The 15,834-nt window shown below is 41.2% G+C and overlaps 3 protein-coding genes across 3 annotated transcripts in view; all 3 read left to right on the top strand.

The window, feature by feature from the left end:
• Nucleotides 1-758: 758 nt before the first annotated feature.
• Nucleotides 759-3,338, top strand: LOC133415040 (parvalbumin beta-like). The gene is made up of 5 exons (XM_061700838.1): nucleotides 759-819; nucleotides 1,707-1,776; nucleotides 1,893-2,025; nucleotides 2,824-2,933; nucleotides 3,031-3,338. Exons 2-5 carry the CDS (start codon nucleotides 1,716-1,718, stop codon nucleotides 3,054-3,056), a joined length of 330 nt encoding a protein of 109 aa, XP_061556822.1. The 5' UTR covers nucleotides 759-819; nucleotides 1,707-1,715; the 3' UTR covers nucleotides 3,057-3,338.
• Nucleotides 3,339-5,562: 2,224 nt separating this feature from the next.
• On the top strand, nucleotides 5,563-7,230 carry pvalb8 (parvalbumin 8). The gene is made up of 5 exons (XM_061700210.1): nucleotides 5,563-5,604; nucleotides 5,805-5,874; nucleotides 6,433-6,565; nucleotides 6,649-6,758; nucleotides 7,120-7,230. Exons 2-5 carry the CDS (start codon nucleotides 5,814-5,816, stop codon nucleotides 7,143-7,145), a joined length of 330 nt encoding a protein of 109 aa, XP_061556194.1. The 5' UTR covers nucleotides 5,563-5,604; nucleotides 5,805-5,813; the 3' UTR covers nucleotides 7,146-7,230.
• Nucleotides 7,231-13,933: 6,703 nt separating this feature from the next.
• Nucleotides 13,934-15,834, top strand: part of aimp2 (aminoacyl tRNA synthetase complex interacting multifunctional protein 2) — a 10,589-nt gene continuing 8,688 nt past the window's right edge. Inside the window, 1 exon segment of the mRNA XM_061700196.1 lies at nucleotides 13,934-14,216. Coding sequence (XP_061556180.1) covers nucleotides 14,088-14,216 — 129 coding nt within the window. The 5' untranslated portion in view covers nucleotides 13,934-14,087.

Genomic DNA, 15,834 nt, shown 5'->3' with positions numbered 1-15,834 from the left:
AATTAGCAACCAGCTATTAACAAGCACCAGCAGGAGCTTTCAGTCAGTCCAGTTAAATCTGAAAACATATTTTCTGGTTCTACTCAAATTGCGCGACCCCTGGGGTGTAGCCTTGCCCGAAAGGTATTTTGAACAGCTTAGCTTCAGCCCCTATCAAATTCAGACTCCCTTCGGGGCTTGTTAGCATCAAAAGTGACAGCTGATAACTGGCCGTGGGACAGTAGCGCCACCTCGATGTGAAAACTATTCTGCAATGTCAAACCCAGAAATATCGGGGGTCCCTTGGTTGTTTTCGTCAATTTCGGTTTGTTCTACCAGGGGTGCAAAAACAGCTCTTCGCTGCACAGGTTTTATTCTGCTTTGATCGGCATCAAAGTTGACGTTTTACAGCTTCAAGGTCTTAAAATGTGACCCTCCGTTCAAAATCAAAGGTACCACTTGTCGAAAATGGCCGTGCGTTGTCGCCTGTCGTCGCACTATTATTAGCAAGAAGTGTGTGTGTGTGTGTGTAAGGGGGGGGGGGGGCACAGACTTCTTCAAACGCACCTTTTAAGCGTCTTCGTTTGTGAAACTTTAAAAATAGAGCGCTCACTGGCGATGGGACAAAATGTTCACCCCCCCCCCCCCCCCCCCGACACCATGCCCCCCCCCCTCCCCCTTCCCCATTTGAGCGGTGTCAATTATCCAGTGCCTCAGATTTCGATGATGCGAACCTATAAAAGGTCAGCGGCGGCGCCGAGGCGATCACTGCAGTCGACCGCCCGACTCCTGCCCCGCATCATCCGTACCGTCCAAAACAAAGACCCCCCTCCCTCAGAGGTGAGTTTGATTCTCGAAGACGTGAAATGTTGAATGACAAAAAAAGAGGAGAAATCAAATTTTTTATGGCATAACATGAACTCTGACCCTGAAGGGTAGGTGGCAGCTGCTTGAAGAAGACATGTGGCTCTTGTCACTTATTGAGTTACAAACTCACATGGAAGCTTGTCACTCACAACGAGGTCCTTTTTGACGAAAATAGCTTTTCAAATTTCAACGTTTGGTATAGAGGAGAGGTGTCAAACTCATTTTTTGTCACGGGGCCACATCATGGTTATGGTTTCTCTTCGAGCGCCATTGTGACTGTACCAGTAATTTAAATTGGGAAAAACTTCCCAATATGAATTATTGACATTTAATGGCAACAATGTTGTTGTTTTTTTTTTTTTTTGTATATATAAACAGGGCATCTGTTATCTCATATCTACACAACTGGCCCACCGATTGGATTGTTGTTATTACATAGAGTAGTTTATTAACAACACATTTAAATGTAGAAAAAAAAAAGATGATTAACAAGTTTAAATGTGAAATCAGAAGTCAAATATTTTACTCTGCGACCGCTGTCCAATCAATGTAAAGGAGGGATTTGGTTCAACAACATGCTTGTGGTCGCCGTTAAAAAGTGAAGAAAAATTGCAATTTCTGGACTGATCTTCTGGGCCAAACGAAACTGAGCAACTTGTTGAATAATAATAATAATTACAAAAAAATGAATAATTTAACTAAAAAAAAAAAAAAAAGGCATTGTATATAAGCATTTATTTATTCGTGTATTAACTGTCATACAGCACGTGGCATCTCCATGTTTGTTCGGTAACATCGAAGAATGACGATTTCTCTTTTGCAATATGCGTCGCTGATGATCCGCTTGGATTTGAACGCAGCGCATCACAATGACCCTGCACACTATACTGCATGATGCCGAGGTCGCTGCAGCCCTGGACGGATGCAAAGGTGGCAAGAAAACCCCGCGTTCGCACACACACGCACGCACGCACGCACACACGCACACGTAGATACACACATCTCTTTAGGAGCTCCCGTGCTAATCACGCGGACTTTGAATTCAGACGCCGGAACGTTCGACCACCAGAAGTTCTTCAAGGCCTGCGGCCTGGCCGGCAAGTCCACGGATGACTTGAAGGCGGCTTTTCACATCATCGACCAGGACAAGAGTGATTTCATTGAGGAGAATGAGCTCAAGTAAGACAACGGCCGCGAATTGTCTTATCTTGTTCGGTTTGGGGTGATAAATGCCTTGCAACGAACACACGTTTGATTTTCATGACATTTCAAATGACAAATAGCTCAATATTCTTCTTATTTATTATTATTATTCTTATTATTTTTGTGAGCTGTGACACCCACGTACGTACAGTATGTATTACGGGCATATGACCTATGTGATCAATTTAAAAATGTATCAAATCAATTAAACACATTAATCAATAACTAATACTGTATTATGAAAATGGAATGTATTGAAGGTTAATTAAGGATAGGATAAAATAGTTAGCTGTAAAAATAAGAATAGCGATATAAATAAATAAATGCATGCATAATTTTGAAAAATACAATGATAAAATAAAGATAACATAAAATGCTTAATAATAATAATAATAATAACAAACGTAACACGTTTTAAAAAGAAAAAAAAACAAATATAAAATATGTAAATTAAAATGAGGAACTGAAAAGCATTATAACAGGAACAGAAAAAGAAAAGAATATTGGAATTAATAACTAACTAACTAAATAAACAAGTAAATCATAAAATAACTCAGTAAAAAACAAGAACAAGAAATAAAAACAGCAAAAAATAAGTACAATGAAATCTAAATTAAATTATTGATAGATGATTAAAAATACAAATAAAATACAAATAAATAATATAATAATATAAATATAAAAGAAAGAATAAAATGCAAAATAAAAAAAAAAACAACTAATGATAACATTACAATAAATGAAGGTAATTCATAATAATCCATGGGTCCACAGGCTGTTCCTGCAGAACTTCAAGCACGGTGCACGCACCCTGAATGATGCCGAGACCAAGGCTTTCCTCAAGGCCGGTGACACCGATGGCGACGGCAAGATTGGCATTGATGGTGCGAGCGCCTGACTCAAAAGCATTCTCCACATCCCTCGGCTGTAAGGAATATAAATGCTGACGCTGTGTTTTCCTCTCTGTCCCCCCCCATGCAGAATTCGTTAACTTGGTTAAGGCATAAAGTGGCAACTGACCAACAGCACATGCTCCCATGGAACAACAATGCCCGCCTCTCCCCCTTTTCATCTGAACATAAATCATTTTTATACATTTCTTAAGAGACGTTTTCTCCTACGCAACACAACACTGTCCAACAAAATGATGATTGTGATTTGTCGTTCGGTCGTGTTCATGTCTTAAATATGAATTTTGCTCTTTGTAAAAATCTATGCACTTTCCAAGGAACATACAGTGGAAAAGAATAAATGTTCTTTTGCTACGGTCGCTCTTATCGGATTGGTCATCGCGTGTCCTTTCAAGTACTGGAAAAGCACCGAATAAAGTTGTGGACAGGAAAGCTGATGTAATACTTTCATTTTGTCAAGGTATGAGGGAAAAAAAAAAAAAAAAAAAAAAAAAAGCATCAGATTCTTTCTCCTTCGCATAATATCAAAGCTCTTTACACTTAGCCACTAGATGGCGCCACGCCTATTGAATTGAATGAGATGCGCCTCAACAAAGTGAACTGATAAATTTGAGTCATCCTTGGCCTATATTTAGTTTTTGAGCTTTTAGACAGAAAAGTCATTATAATATTACTGACACTTACAGTATAGTCGACTGAGACCCAGGGACATTTAAAAAACAAAACAAAACCAAAAAAAAACATTGAAGTTCAAAATCTGTACAACCTACTTCGCCACTAAGTAGAGCAACATGTTTATGCTTTGAATCATTTGCATAATAGAACGCATGAAATTTTTTTAAAGGGTATAAAAGTGTCTATTTCATAAAAAGAAAGAAAGAAAGAAAAAAAAAACCACATTGGTTTTGTCATACGAGTGTCCAGAAAAGGCCCCTCTGACAGCTACTTCTGTTTGACCCAGTTTTGTATCCGCTTTGTCCATCTCTAGACCTCAGGAATGCGTAGATGATTTGAATTCATATTTCACGTTTACTGAGGCACCAAGTTGGTTTGCTAAAATGCAATATCTGGTCGGATGCATTTTATATTGTAATGACGCCTCCTCACTATGTATTTAATTTCTAGGGCCAATGTAACTTTATGGACGGTTTGGAAATCAACACTGCGCTTAAATATAGGAAAATATATATTTTTTTAAAAAAAGGTCCTTAAATAATGGTTCAATACAAAAATATGACACATAAAAGTTACATTAAAATAGTACCTAAAATGTCACAGTTATTAAACATTTAATGAATTGTACTTAGGCTGTGATTCTTTCATGTACCATTAGAGGGAGTCCGTGTACCACTAGTTTTACTGCAGAACAGTAGCGTAATCTATATAAATACGACGATGGTGCGAAACGTTTATTTCATAGTTCAATTAGAAAAGTGAAACTCATATATTATATCAATTCTTTAAACACATTGGTGTCAATACAATACAAAAATATATATATATTTTTCAATATAGTGAAAGGGGAAGTTAAAAAAGTTAAAAAGCCTAAACCGAAAAGGTTTAGGCTTGAATAACATTAACAAATGTCAATGAATAAATGATCGCTGGTAACAGAATAGTGTGCAAAGGTATCTATCGCGCTCGGCACATGACATCATGCAGCCACTGGATGCGCTGGGTTGAGTCCAGCTCTCGATCCGGTGTCCGCCGTCTCGTTTCTAGGGGAGACGATTGAGTTTCCCCCTTTGGCTTCCGCACAAATGGGGGGGGAGAAAAAAAAAAAAAAAAAAAAAAAAAAAAAGGATGTCAAACGGAAAACAAGTTGCCGTGTGCGATTTGCGGAAAGGAAGGTTGGCAAAGATGAAGGCGACACGCTTATTTCACGCTTACGTGTTATGCTCCCTCTTGTGTGCTCCAGTTGACGTTTCGTTCCACGTGCGCAAAAACAAAACAAAAAAAAATGAATTGAGATACCATTAATCAGTTACAGTTCCCAAAATAGAACCAACATTTATTTTTTATTTTTTTTTCAAATCTTTAAGAAAGAAAAATAGCACTAGTATTGTGTGAAAACATATTCAAGGAATGGGGTTGAGGTCACCAAGGAGCTTTTTTCACCAAGAACGAGAAAGAACAAGCGGCTGCAATGTTTCCTCCCACATCCCAAAAAACATGCACGGTAGGTTGATTGAATCAGAATCATCTTTATCAGAATCGGAATCATCTTTATTTGCCACGTATGTCCCCAAAAAAACAAAAAAAAATCACACAAGGAATTTTGTCTCCGGTAGTTGGAGCCAGTCTAGTACGACAACAGACAGTCGACCGAGAACACTTTGTTTGAATTTGCTTTTTCGCAAGAGCGTTACAGATGTCCACGGGTCCCTTCTCTTTGGCCGTGGGCGTTTATAAATAGTAAAGGTTAATTAGGTACCTGGGAAACAGGATCGTGGATCGTGGGGGGGGCAGTTAGAATTTGATCCGCAGACGGGTAACTCAAGTGAAGCGCGTTGTCAGTGCAGCCGGGTGGGGGGTGGGGGGGGGGGGGGCTATATAAGCCACCTGGACGGACGGCGGTCGCCATTCAGCTTTACCTCCTCTCACTCTGCTGCGTCACCGACTGGCCCACGAGCCTCCTCACCTGGTAAGTCGGAGATCTTGTCCGTTGCACGTTGACGTCGACGAGTCCCAGTTCGTGATTGGATTATCGGGCCCCCCAAAATAAGGTCAACATTCAGAACTGTGTCTCCGAATGAGAAGAAGTCTGCTTGTTAACACTTCTCGCCCGCGCAGCCAAATATGATACCGATTCAATAATTGCTCAACGTTTGCATGCGCCTGCAGCCGAAGAACATGCCGCTGTCATCTCTCCTCTCTGCCGACGCCATCGCCAGCGCGATCAAGGACTGCCAAGGTATCACCTTGCGCCCTCATCTTTTCTGTCGTTTGCGAAAATCTACGAAACCTTATATTTGCCATGAAAGAAAAAAATCTGGAAGAAAATATATATATTGGGGAACAAAAGTCAGGGAATAGGTGAATTTGTGAAAATCGCGACAACGCGGGGTTCCACTGTGGCGTAGCATGGCGTCTTATTCAATGCAATTACACAGTGCGACGAGAACTAAGCCCCGCTCTGAATTGCAAAAATGTACGCCCCCCCCACCCCCACCCCTAAATTATATGTAATCGCCTATAGATGCCATGAGATGGCAGCAACGGACTGGTTTTGTCTAAACAAAGCTCCTCAACCACTTCAACATAGTTCCTCGCCACCAAGATCCCTCTCATTGTTTTTTTTTTGGTTTTTTTTTAATTCTGAATAGGCGGTATACCGAATAGTGACTGTAAATAAAAAAAATAATTATAGTCACTGTAAATAAAAATAAGCATGGATTTGACAGAATTACCAGGATTCCAATCGACAATGTTGCTGACACTGCTTTGCTGTTGGTCCACCTCACGCCTATAGCACCAGACTCCTTTTGCCCCAAGAGGTTCTTCCAGGTGTGCGGCCTCACCAAGAAGACCGCCCAAGATATAAAGAAGGTTTTCGGCATCCTGGACAACGACGAAAGCGGCTACATCGAGGAGGAGGAGCTCAAGTGAGCGCCAGACCCAATCAGACGCCAAGTCGATCCTACAGATATAAACATTGAAGATTGTATTTTGACGTTCATTTCTCCAGGTTTTTCCTCCAGAGGTTTTCTCCCACCGCCCGGGTCCTAACAGACACGGAGACCAAGGCCTTCCTGAACACCGCCGACGACGACAGCGACGGCCGCATTGGAGTCGATGGTACGATGTAGAGTTCAGGAATAATTTGACACAAATGTGTACAGTAGCGCGGCACGGCGGTCGACTGGTCAGCACATCCGCCTCACAGTTCTGAGGACCGGGGTTCAAATCCCGGCCCCGCCTGTGTGGAGTTGACATGTTCTCACCGTGCCTGCGTGGGCACGTGGTAGCTTGATTGAAGACTCAAAATCATTTTGGAGATGTCTTATTTATTTCAAGAGCTTTATGTGATGGGATTTCTTGATGGGTTCATATTTTCAATGGATCGCATTTCATTCCGACAATCCTGGTTGACCACTCATGCACTAATTGTCTGTCTCAAGCTATTAAACATGACTTTCTATTTCTTTCTCCTCTTCAGAGTTCCAAGCTATGGTCCAGTCCTAAACATGTGGACACCCTTTTATCAGCTGTCCTTCATTTTACCAGGCTTCAAGAACTCCTTTAATTTCGGCATGTGGTCCACATTATCGTCACAGGTTTTTTTTTTTTTTTTTTTTTTTTTTTTTTTTTTTTTGTCCTAATGATTGACCTACAACCCAAATAATTGTCATCAAATATACACAGATAAATAAATATAATAAACCCCCATGTATCTTGGCTCGTTCCAATTTTGTTCCAGGGTGCATTTTGTTATTATAAAGGCAGAGATGCGATTGCATGGAATGACATGGTCCTAAAGCTGCAAATGCACGATTTATGAGTTAAAAGAATCCTTTTCATTTCTTGTCATCAATAATGGGAAAGACTCAGCACTCAAGCGGCAAATGCACAATTTATGAGCTTATACTGTATAGGGAAGTGTATATTCGAATGGGAGCGGAGGAGGTGACCTTGATGACCACCGGAGTCCTCGCTCGGGCTAGATCAAATGTCGCCACACCTCAGCTTTGTAAAATAAACCCGAGTCAACCCGCTGCACGCTTCTAAGGCAACAACAACAACAACAACAAAAACGAACACTAACGCACACATAAGCAAAGCTGAAAGCACTAATCATTTGCACACACACAAAAAAAGGCACTGTATCTGTATGAATGGCTAGGGGTGCTAATAGCGGAAGCATGACTCGTTTGCACTGCACTTAAAGATAGTGAGGGGGGGGGGGATGATGTAAGACAACGAGACCATTTTCATTCTGGGAAACAGTTCGATTGCGACTTAAATGGCAAAAAAAGAAAAAAGAAAAAGACGATCCACTCATCGTAAATTGGAAGTCATGGGGAAAGAAGGACGGATTCAACTCCTTTCCTTCAAAGGAAACAAAACACAGACTGTCATGAATGCAATCAAAATTCTCCCCCATTTTTTTTTTTTTTTTTTTTTTTTTTAAATGAACGTCATACTGCATGTACAAAAAAAAAAAATCATTTTAAATTAGACCAACACAGAGTGAAAGAAAGCAGGCACCTAAATAAAAACAAGTTGACGAGACAACGAGGCACAGGTGGACAACACACGGGTGGCTGGAGGAACCCGATTGGTTGACACAAGGAACAGGGCTGACGAGAACGGGTGGGGACGAAAACCTAACAACCTAACATCAAATATTGTTCGTTATTGCTCGCTGGTTCACGTTCATCACTTTCTTCAATGAATTAAGATCTCAAACGCTTTTTGTGTTTGTGTGTCTTCCCGGGTTTCCCGATAACAACACACACTTGTCCAAACTTTAATGTGCGGCCCATCTTCAACTCATATCAAACAAAGATTTGTTGTTCTCTAACAAGAAGCCGAACAGCCAAAATTCACCACAGGTCTTCACGATTCACAACATCGTTGAGTATTTTCATGGATCAAAATATTTATTTGTTTTAATTTCAACTTGAAACACTGAATTGGATTGGTTGATGTTGGCTGCTCTATTGTCGGGCAGCACAACTAGTGGTGAGCATGCTCCCCCTAGTGGTATGCAAAAGAATCACTGCCCAAGTACAGTTCAATTGTATTTAACTTTTAAGTACAATATATTAGCATTTAATCTTTAAGAACCGTTTGTTTTTAAATATCTAGGCAAGAATATTTCCTGTTTCCGCGAAGTGTTCATGTTCAAATTTTTTGTACATATATATATATTTGTATATAATATATGAGCCCTTGTTGAATTGAACTAAAGAAATGTAACTTCGACAATATTCAAATTCAATGAGATGCACCTGTCCTAACAACGTACCTAATAAGAATCGGAACCTTCTTTATTGGCCAATTAAGTATGTTAAAACATAAGTAACACAGCAGACAAGCCACGACGACAACGTATAACAAAGTTCCCAGAGAGGAACTGTGGTGCTGCATGCGGAAGTCTGCAGTGGCAGAGAAGTATGTTAGCATAGTACAGGACATGTTGGGACTGCATCAGGGATCAACCCTGAGCCCCTTCCTGTTTGCAGGGGCGATGGATAGGCTTCTCTCTAGGAGTGACAAGGTTGGATAAAATTAGAAATGACCTCATCAGAGGGACAGCCAAGGTTAACATATATATTTAGGACATTAACCCAAAAGTACAAAGTCATTAAAGCGTAACAATTTAAAAGGGGTATTATTACTTGATGCATTTGTTTAAGTGATAATTATTTAAAAAAATACAGCTCAAACCTTTCCGATAGCAACTGATAGAAACTTTAAGAAATGCCCACAAGTTCTCAACAGGGTTCAAGTCATTTGAGGAAGGGGGACCTTGTCAAGAGTTTTTCATCATTCAAGCCTTTACTGGCCAGCCACGCAGAGGAGTACTCGGATGCAAGCAATGGAGGTCATGCATACAAATCATTGTCTTTTCGAAAGATGCAGACTTCTTTCTGCACCAATGGCTGAAGAAAGTGTCCTCTAAAAACTGGTTTGAGAGTTCATTTTGAGCACATCTTCAACCCAGAAAGGTCAAAACAGCTCATCTTTAATAATAGCAGCCCATACCAGTCCCACCTTGACTTTGCTGGCGTCGGAATGAAAGAGAAGCTCTATGCCCATCCATCCGGTCCGTCAAGAGTCACTCTCTCCATAAAACCTTTGAAAAAGTCTGTCTTCAGATATTTCTTGGCCCAGTCTAGACGCTTCAGTTTATGTGTCTTGTTTAGGTGGTGGTCTTTTTTCAGCTTTTCTTACCTTGACCATGTCTCTGAACACTGAACATGTTCTACTTCGAAGTAGTCTAGGTTGGTTGCGGTTCTGAAATGGCCGTACTTGAAGATAATGGGTTCCTGGTAGCTTCCTGCTTGATTCTTATCGAGTCTTTGGCAGTTCATTTGAGACGCAAATTACTCTCGACATGTTTCTTGTGACTTTGTTGACTATTTGCGACAAAACATTTGACGGTTCTGTGGTCATGCCCTAATGAACTGGTTATTTAATTGATTTATTTGACACATTTGCCCTTCTCCTTGTCACGATCCTTGCCCTGCTTCCTTTGGAGCTTAAGAGTTATCATTTTTATTGCCTAATTTAGTTGGTCAGCACATCTGTGGTGGACCAAAAGAGCCATCATTAAATAAATAAATACACAATGAAGTCAATAAACGTGTCATGAATTATGCAATTATGCAAGTATTTATTTAAGTATTTCAAGGTGTCTTTTATTATGTCAATATTTGTTGTAATTCTTTCAATATTAATTTAGCGACAGTTTTGAAACATGGAATTATTTCACGATTTATTTGTTGAATTGGGTCACTGGCATGTGACCCAATTGGCATCCAACTCTGCCGTGGATGCCATTTTTTTGCATGGTTTCTTCCTTATTGTGGAGTCATGAACACACCTTGACTGAGACTAGGGAGAACTGCAGTTCTTTAGATATAGTCCTGGGTTCCTTTGTGACCTACTGTATGAGTCGTCCCTGTTCCCTTGGGGTCATTTTTGTAGGCCAGCCATTCTTGGGAAGGTTCGCCACTGTTCCATGTTTTCTCCATTTGTGAATAACGGCTTAGAATGTGATTAAGCGTCGAGTTGAAGTCGATTACTCGATCACGTCATTGATCTTTTTTGAGCACGGTACAACGGGCCCCAACTGCTTTTGCGCCACAAACTAGTTTCACGTGAAGACATATTTCTATGGACAGAAACAAACAACAAAAAACCCTGATGATTACAAACACAAATGAGTCACCATGACACTAATTGCTGTTATTGTAATGAATGAACGAGGGTTACTGTTTTCACCAATGCTTCGACTTGTCCAACTACACTAAATATTGAATGAGGAATATTGACAATTGTTAGAAATGTTTGATGAGCTTCAGGCTTGTTAAACAGACTAATCATGCAAGCTGTCCACCGGCAGCACGGGTACCAGTGTAACTTGTTTTATTATTCATTCATTGTCCACACTTGTCTTTGAGACAGAAATACCAACAGGCTCATTAGCCGAGAACCAACATGACATACGACATCGCTGACTCAAGAGCTTGAGCTTTTACAAGGCCCGCGTCGCCTCAGTCGTCCACCTGTGTGACCTGGCCGGCGGCCTTCAAAAGTCCATATCCCTGTTCTTGCATCATTTAAAGGTCCTGCTCGTCACTGTCAGGTTTCAGCTGTCCTCCAGTTTCACGTCTAAGCATTATTTGCCTGAGAGTGGATGTAGCTCAGGTGTAAAGCACTGACAGGAGGTGACCACAAGGGGGACACGTCAATGTAAACGACGACGAGACCGAGTCGAGCCCTCTTGAATTGCTTCCTGGTGCAGGATTGTGTTGCCATGTCTGATCAGGTCAAAAGACCACTCGTAATTGAAACATTAGCTTCACAATGACTTGCTTTCCAATTCCGCAACTGCTCTGTTACGCTACAAGACATCACTCGGTGGTCAGGACAAACAATGCCTTCTGTGCTGCTGTGCTACATTTACAACCTAATCCTACAAATTGTCACATGAAATTGTAGGAGAATTTATTTCCATCAGTCTCTATTATCTTGATTTCACAGCGTTTCATGGGCGCCACTGCTTCCAGTAGTCGTAGATTGATGATGGATTTTTTTCATCCAATCAGATTTCACCCTCTACGTGTTGCCAAATCAGTGTAATCTGCCCAGGTCCTTCAAAATCAGTAGGTAGGGAACAATATGTATAGGTGAAATGACCACAAGTCATTAAATAGAACTATTAAGGATGGGGTTCCACAGAGGTCTATATAGGAACCGCTTTTCTTTATCCTGTACATGACCAATCGAGTTATTTCCTCAAAAATGCACCACAGAGTTTTCGCAAATCTGTTCTTAGCCCACAGAACCCTTTTGTACTTGAACAACTCGGTGTGCAACATTTATCACATAGTATGATGCTGTACAATGTTAATTAAGATGGCATGAGAGTCGATTTAAAGACATGAAGTGCGGCAGGTAGATAGATGCCTTCAGAAAAGTGGTTCTGCCTTAGGACCTGACCCGGTTGGAAAAATCTCCATAGCAACAGCTCCATTTTTGTGCATCGTTATGAAGTGTTAAACATCCCGAAGCCCCACCCAATAAGCTTTGAGTAGGTTCCATGGGGTGTCTCTATCTATCTATCTATCTATCTATCTATCTATCTATCTATCTATCTATCTATCTATCTATCTATCTATCTATCTATCCATCTATCTATCTATCTATCTATCTATCTATCTATCTATCTATCTATCTATCTATCTATCTATCTATCTATCTATCTTTCTACTGAAGTACAAAGTGCAAGTGCTTTTGCCACCTCTGGAATTGTATCCGTCAGACCTCAATGTTTTGACTTTTGACCTCAAACAGCTGAGTTTATGAATGACAGACCTTATGCTTTAGCGCCCTCTGGTGTATTTAGAACACATTATCAGAGTCGCTTTGAGCAACCGTATTGTTTCCTACCTAGGAGGAATACCACAGATACATTATTTGCCTTGAGGGTGTTGATGGAAAAGTACAGAGAAGGTCAGAATGAGCTACATTGTGTCTTTTTCGATCTAGAGAAATCCTGCAACAGAGTACCCGGAGAGGAACTGTGGCACTGCATGCGGAAGTCTGCAGTGGCAGAGAAGTATGTTAGAATAGTACAGGACATGTACGAGGGCAGCAGAACAGTAGTGAGTTGTGCTGTCGGTGTGACAGAAGAGGTGGGAGGTGGGACTGCATCAGGGATCAACCTTGAGCCCCTTCCTGTTTGCAGGGGCGATGGATAGGCTGACAGATGCTGTTAGACCCTGGACCATTATGTTCGCAGATGACATTGTGATCTACAGGGAGAAGGTGGAGGAACATTTAGAAAGGAGAGGAATGAAAATTGTCCAAAGTAAGACAAATATATGTGGATAAATGAGAGAGGTGGAGAAGAAAGAGTGAGGCGACAGGGAGAAGAGTCGCTATCTCTGTGTAAGGCTTTAAACCAGAACCTCATATATAGATGGCTCTGCTTTCAACATTTCGGGTCAACAGTCCAGATGGATGGTTAGTGTGGTAAAGAGGTGAAGAAACGGGTCCAAGCAGGTTGGAACAGATGGAGGAAGGTGTCAGGTGTGTTGTGTGACAGAAGACTCTCTGCCAGGATGAAGGGCAAAGTTTATAAGACAGTGGTGAGGCCAGCCATGATGTACGCATTCGAGACAGTGGCACTGAAGAGACAACAGGAAGCAGACCTGGAGGTGGCGGAAATGAAGATATTGAGGTTCGCTCTCGGAGTGACCAGGTTGGATAAAATGAGTAATGAGCTCACCAGAGGGACAGCCAAGGTTAGATGTTTTAAAGGCAAAGTTAGAGAGAGCAGACTTCGATGGTTTGGGCACGTCCAAAGGAGAGAGAGTGAGGATGGTGAGGATGGAGCTGCCAGGCAAGAGAGCGAGAGGAAGACCAAAGAGAAGGTTGATGGATGTCCTGAGGAAAGACATGAGGGCAGTTGGTGTCAAAGAGGAGGATGCAGGAGATTGGCTTGCATGGAAAGGGATGATGCGCTATGGTGACCCCGATCCTGGGACAAGCCAAACGGAAAAGAAGACACTTGTCGGTTTAAAATACAGTATGGTCATGTATTTTTTAATTTATTTAATACTATCAAAGTGAGTTAAAATAAATCGATATGAAAATATAAATTTGTATTATATTTACCCACAATATATGATATTGTTATATGTTATTATATAATATATTATATTGTATATATTTTATTATACTATACTTATAGGCGTTTATCGTTCGCCGGATATGACGTCATGTGGTGATTTGGTCTCTTCCGGTGTGTGGGCTGTTGCTGGCTGTCAACATCAAGCTGCTCCTTTTCCCGACCTGCTTCTCAGCTTGCTTCTTCTTCTTCTTCTTCTTTTTTTTAATTGTTTTAATTTTTTTAGCCATCCAAAACACAAGTCGAGCCCTCCATCCAGCATGTACCAGGTAAAACCGATGTGCGGGGGTGACGTCAAGGTTGATTTGCCCACCTGCATGTACAAGCTAGCGAATATCCACGAGCGGCCGCCGGGGAACAGCTGCACACACGAGCACGCCGCGCTGCAGGTAAACCACAAGTCATTCATTGACCAACTAGGTTATTTTCCACTTTGAATTTGTTGTCCTCATACGTTATACTTGCGTCGACAGGACTACGTAGAAAGCGTGTTAGCTACTATCAGCTGCCTAGCCCAGTTTAGCTAAACTAGCTTTTCTAGTGTAGTCATCTCGACGGGCTGCTGATGCAACGTCACGTTGACGTTTGCCTCAGCCTTAAAAATAGATTATAGATAAACATGTTAGGAATACACGTCATAGCTATAACAAGATTTTCACAAGCGGAAAATTCTTCTGGAACTCACATTTCGATGATATTTGCTGGCGTAAAACATGGTTGTGCCCCTTGCAATTCTGCGTTTCGAATACAGTAAGAGAACTTCAATTGTTGTGTTGTACTGTGTCTTAAATTCAATTACAATTCCGAACAACATTTACCTTTGCAATAGCACAATTTCTGGTTTCACTGACATGGATGATAAATGCACCTTTTGTGGGATTGAGTCAGAAACCAACATTTATTTTGTGTTTGCCCTGTGTCTTCTACGTTTTAGAGGGATTTTGAAAAATATATGTATGAAAAAACTAGACATGTCATCACAGTCGGTCTCAAGCACAGAGGTCAAACTCAAGACCCGGGGCGAGGATCATGTCATATTAATTCTGTCTTCACACTAGCTTCACTTGCCTCTGCCAGTCTTTTCTAGAACGATTACAGCTCATCCAAAATTCAGCAGCCGGACTTTGACAAAGGACCAGTCCGAGGTCCCACATTAACCCTGTCCTTGGATCCCTCCATTGGCTTGTAGTAAAATTCAGAATAGAAGATGTTTTTGATTACATGTAAGACGGCGTGAGCTCAGGAAGTGCCTTACATTTCTGAGATCCTCTCCCCTCATTCCATTGCACCACACGTCCTCTCTGCTCCACTAATCGTTGCCTCTTAGCCATCCCCCGCACAAACCGTCAATTAAAAAAGAGTGACCGTGCATTTGCTTTTTTTTAGCCCCAACTCTGTGGAACCAACTTCCAAAATCAGGTAGATCTGCTGAATCCATGGACTGTTTCAAAAAAACGCAGAAAAACTCATTTACATTGCAAAGCCTTTTCTTAGACCTCCCTTTTATTCCCTTGCCTTGTCCTTTTGTTTCGATAATTTTACTCCAGTTTGATTTCCCTTTGGTGTCATGTCTGCTTTCTTGTAGACCAGGGGTGTCAAACTCATTTTTCTCACGGGCCGCATAGTAGTTATGACTTCCCTCGGAGGGCTGCTAACACTGTGACCCCATATAAATGAAAGATTACCTCATATACTGTAATTACATACAGCATACACAACACATTGATGAATAACCAGTTTTGAAATCAGAAGCCTATAAAAACATGTTGAGACTATAACATTTCTTTTCAAAGTGGGATTGGTAACAAAAAAATGCTTGCAAATATCTCCATAGCAATTTTGATTTGCTTTCGCGGGCCACATAAGATGATGTGGAGGGCCGGATCTGGCCCCCTGGCCACCAGTTTGACACCTGTGATGTAGACTTTACGCCGATTTGATCGGTGTCGGCCGATAATTAGCATTTTACGCCGATCAATGACGTCATCGATCGGCTCCGCACAAGAC

Source organism: Phycodurus eques, chromosome 16 (assembly GCF_024500275.1).
Source record: "Phycodurus eques isolate BA_2022a chromosome 16, UOR_Pequ_1.1, whole genome shotgun sequence".
NCBI lineage: Eukaryota > Metazoa > Chordata > Actinopteri > Syngnathiformes > Syngnathidae > Phycodurus > Phycodurus eques.
This window is presented reverse-complemented; position numbering and strand designations above follow the sequence as displayed.

Coding starts and splice junctions, on each gene's coding strand:
- LOC133415040 (XM_061700838.1), top strand. CDS start 1,716: ATGACCCTGCACACTATACTGCATGATGCCGAGGTCGCTGCAGCCCTG. Junction 1,777..1,892: donor AGCCCTGGACGGATGCAAAG/GTGGCAAGAAAA, acceptor CTTTGAATTCAG/ACGCCGGAACGTTCGACCAC. Junction 2,934..3,030: donor CGGCAAGATTGGCATTGATG/GTGCGAGCGCCT, acceptor CCCCCCATGCAG/AATTCGTTAACTTGGTTAAG.
- pvalb8 (XM_061700210.1), top strand. CDS start 5,814: ATGCCGCTGTCATCTCTCCTCTCTGCCGACGCCATCGCCAGCGCGATC. Junction 5,875..6,432: donor CGCGATCAAGGACTGCCAAG/GTATCACCTTGC, acceptor TCACGCCTATAG/CACCAGACTCCTTTTGCCCC. Junction 6,759..7,119: donor CGGCCGCATTGGAGTCGATG/GTACGATGTAGA, acceptor TCTCCTCTTCAG/AGTTCCAAGCTATGGTCCAG.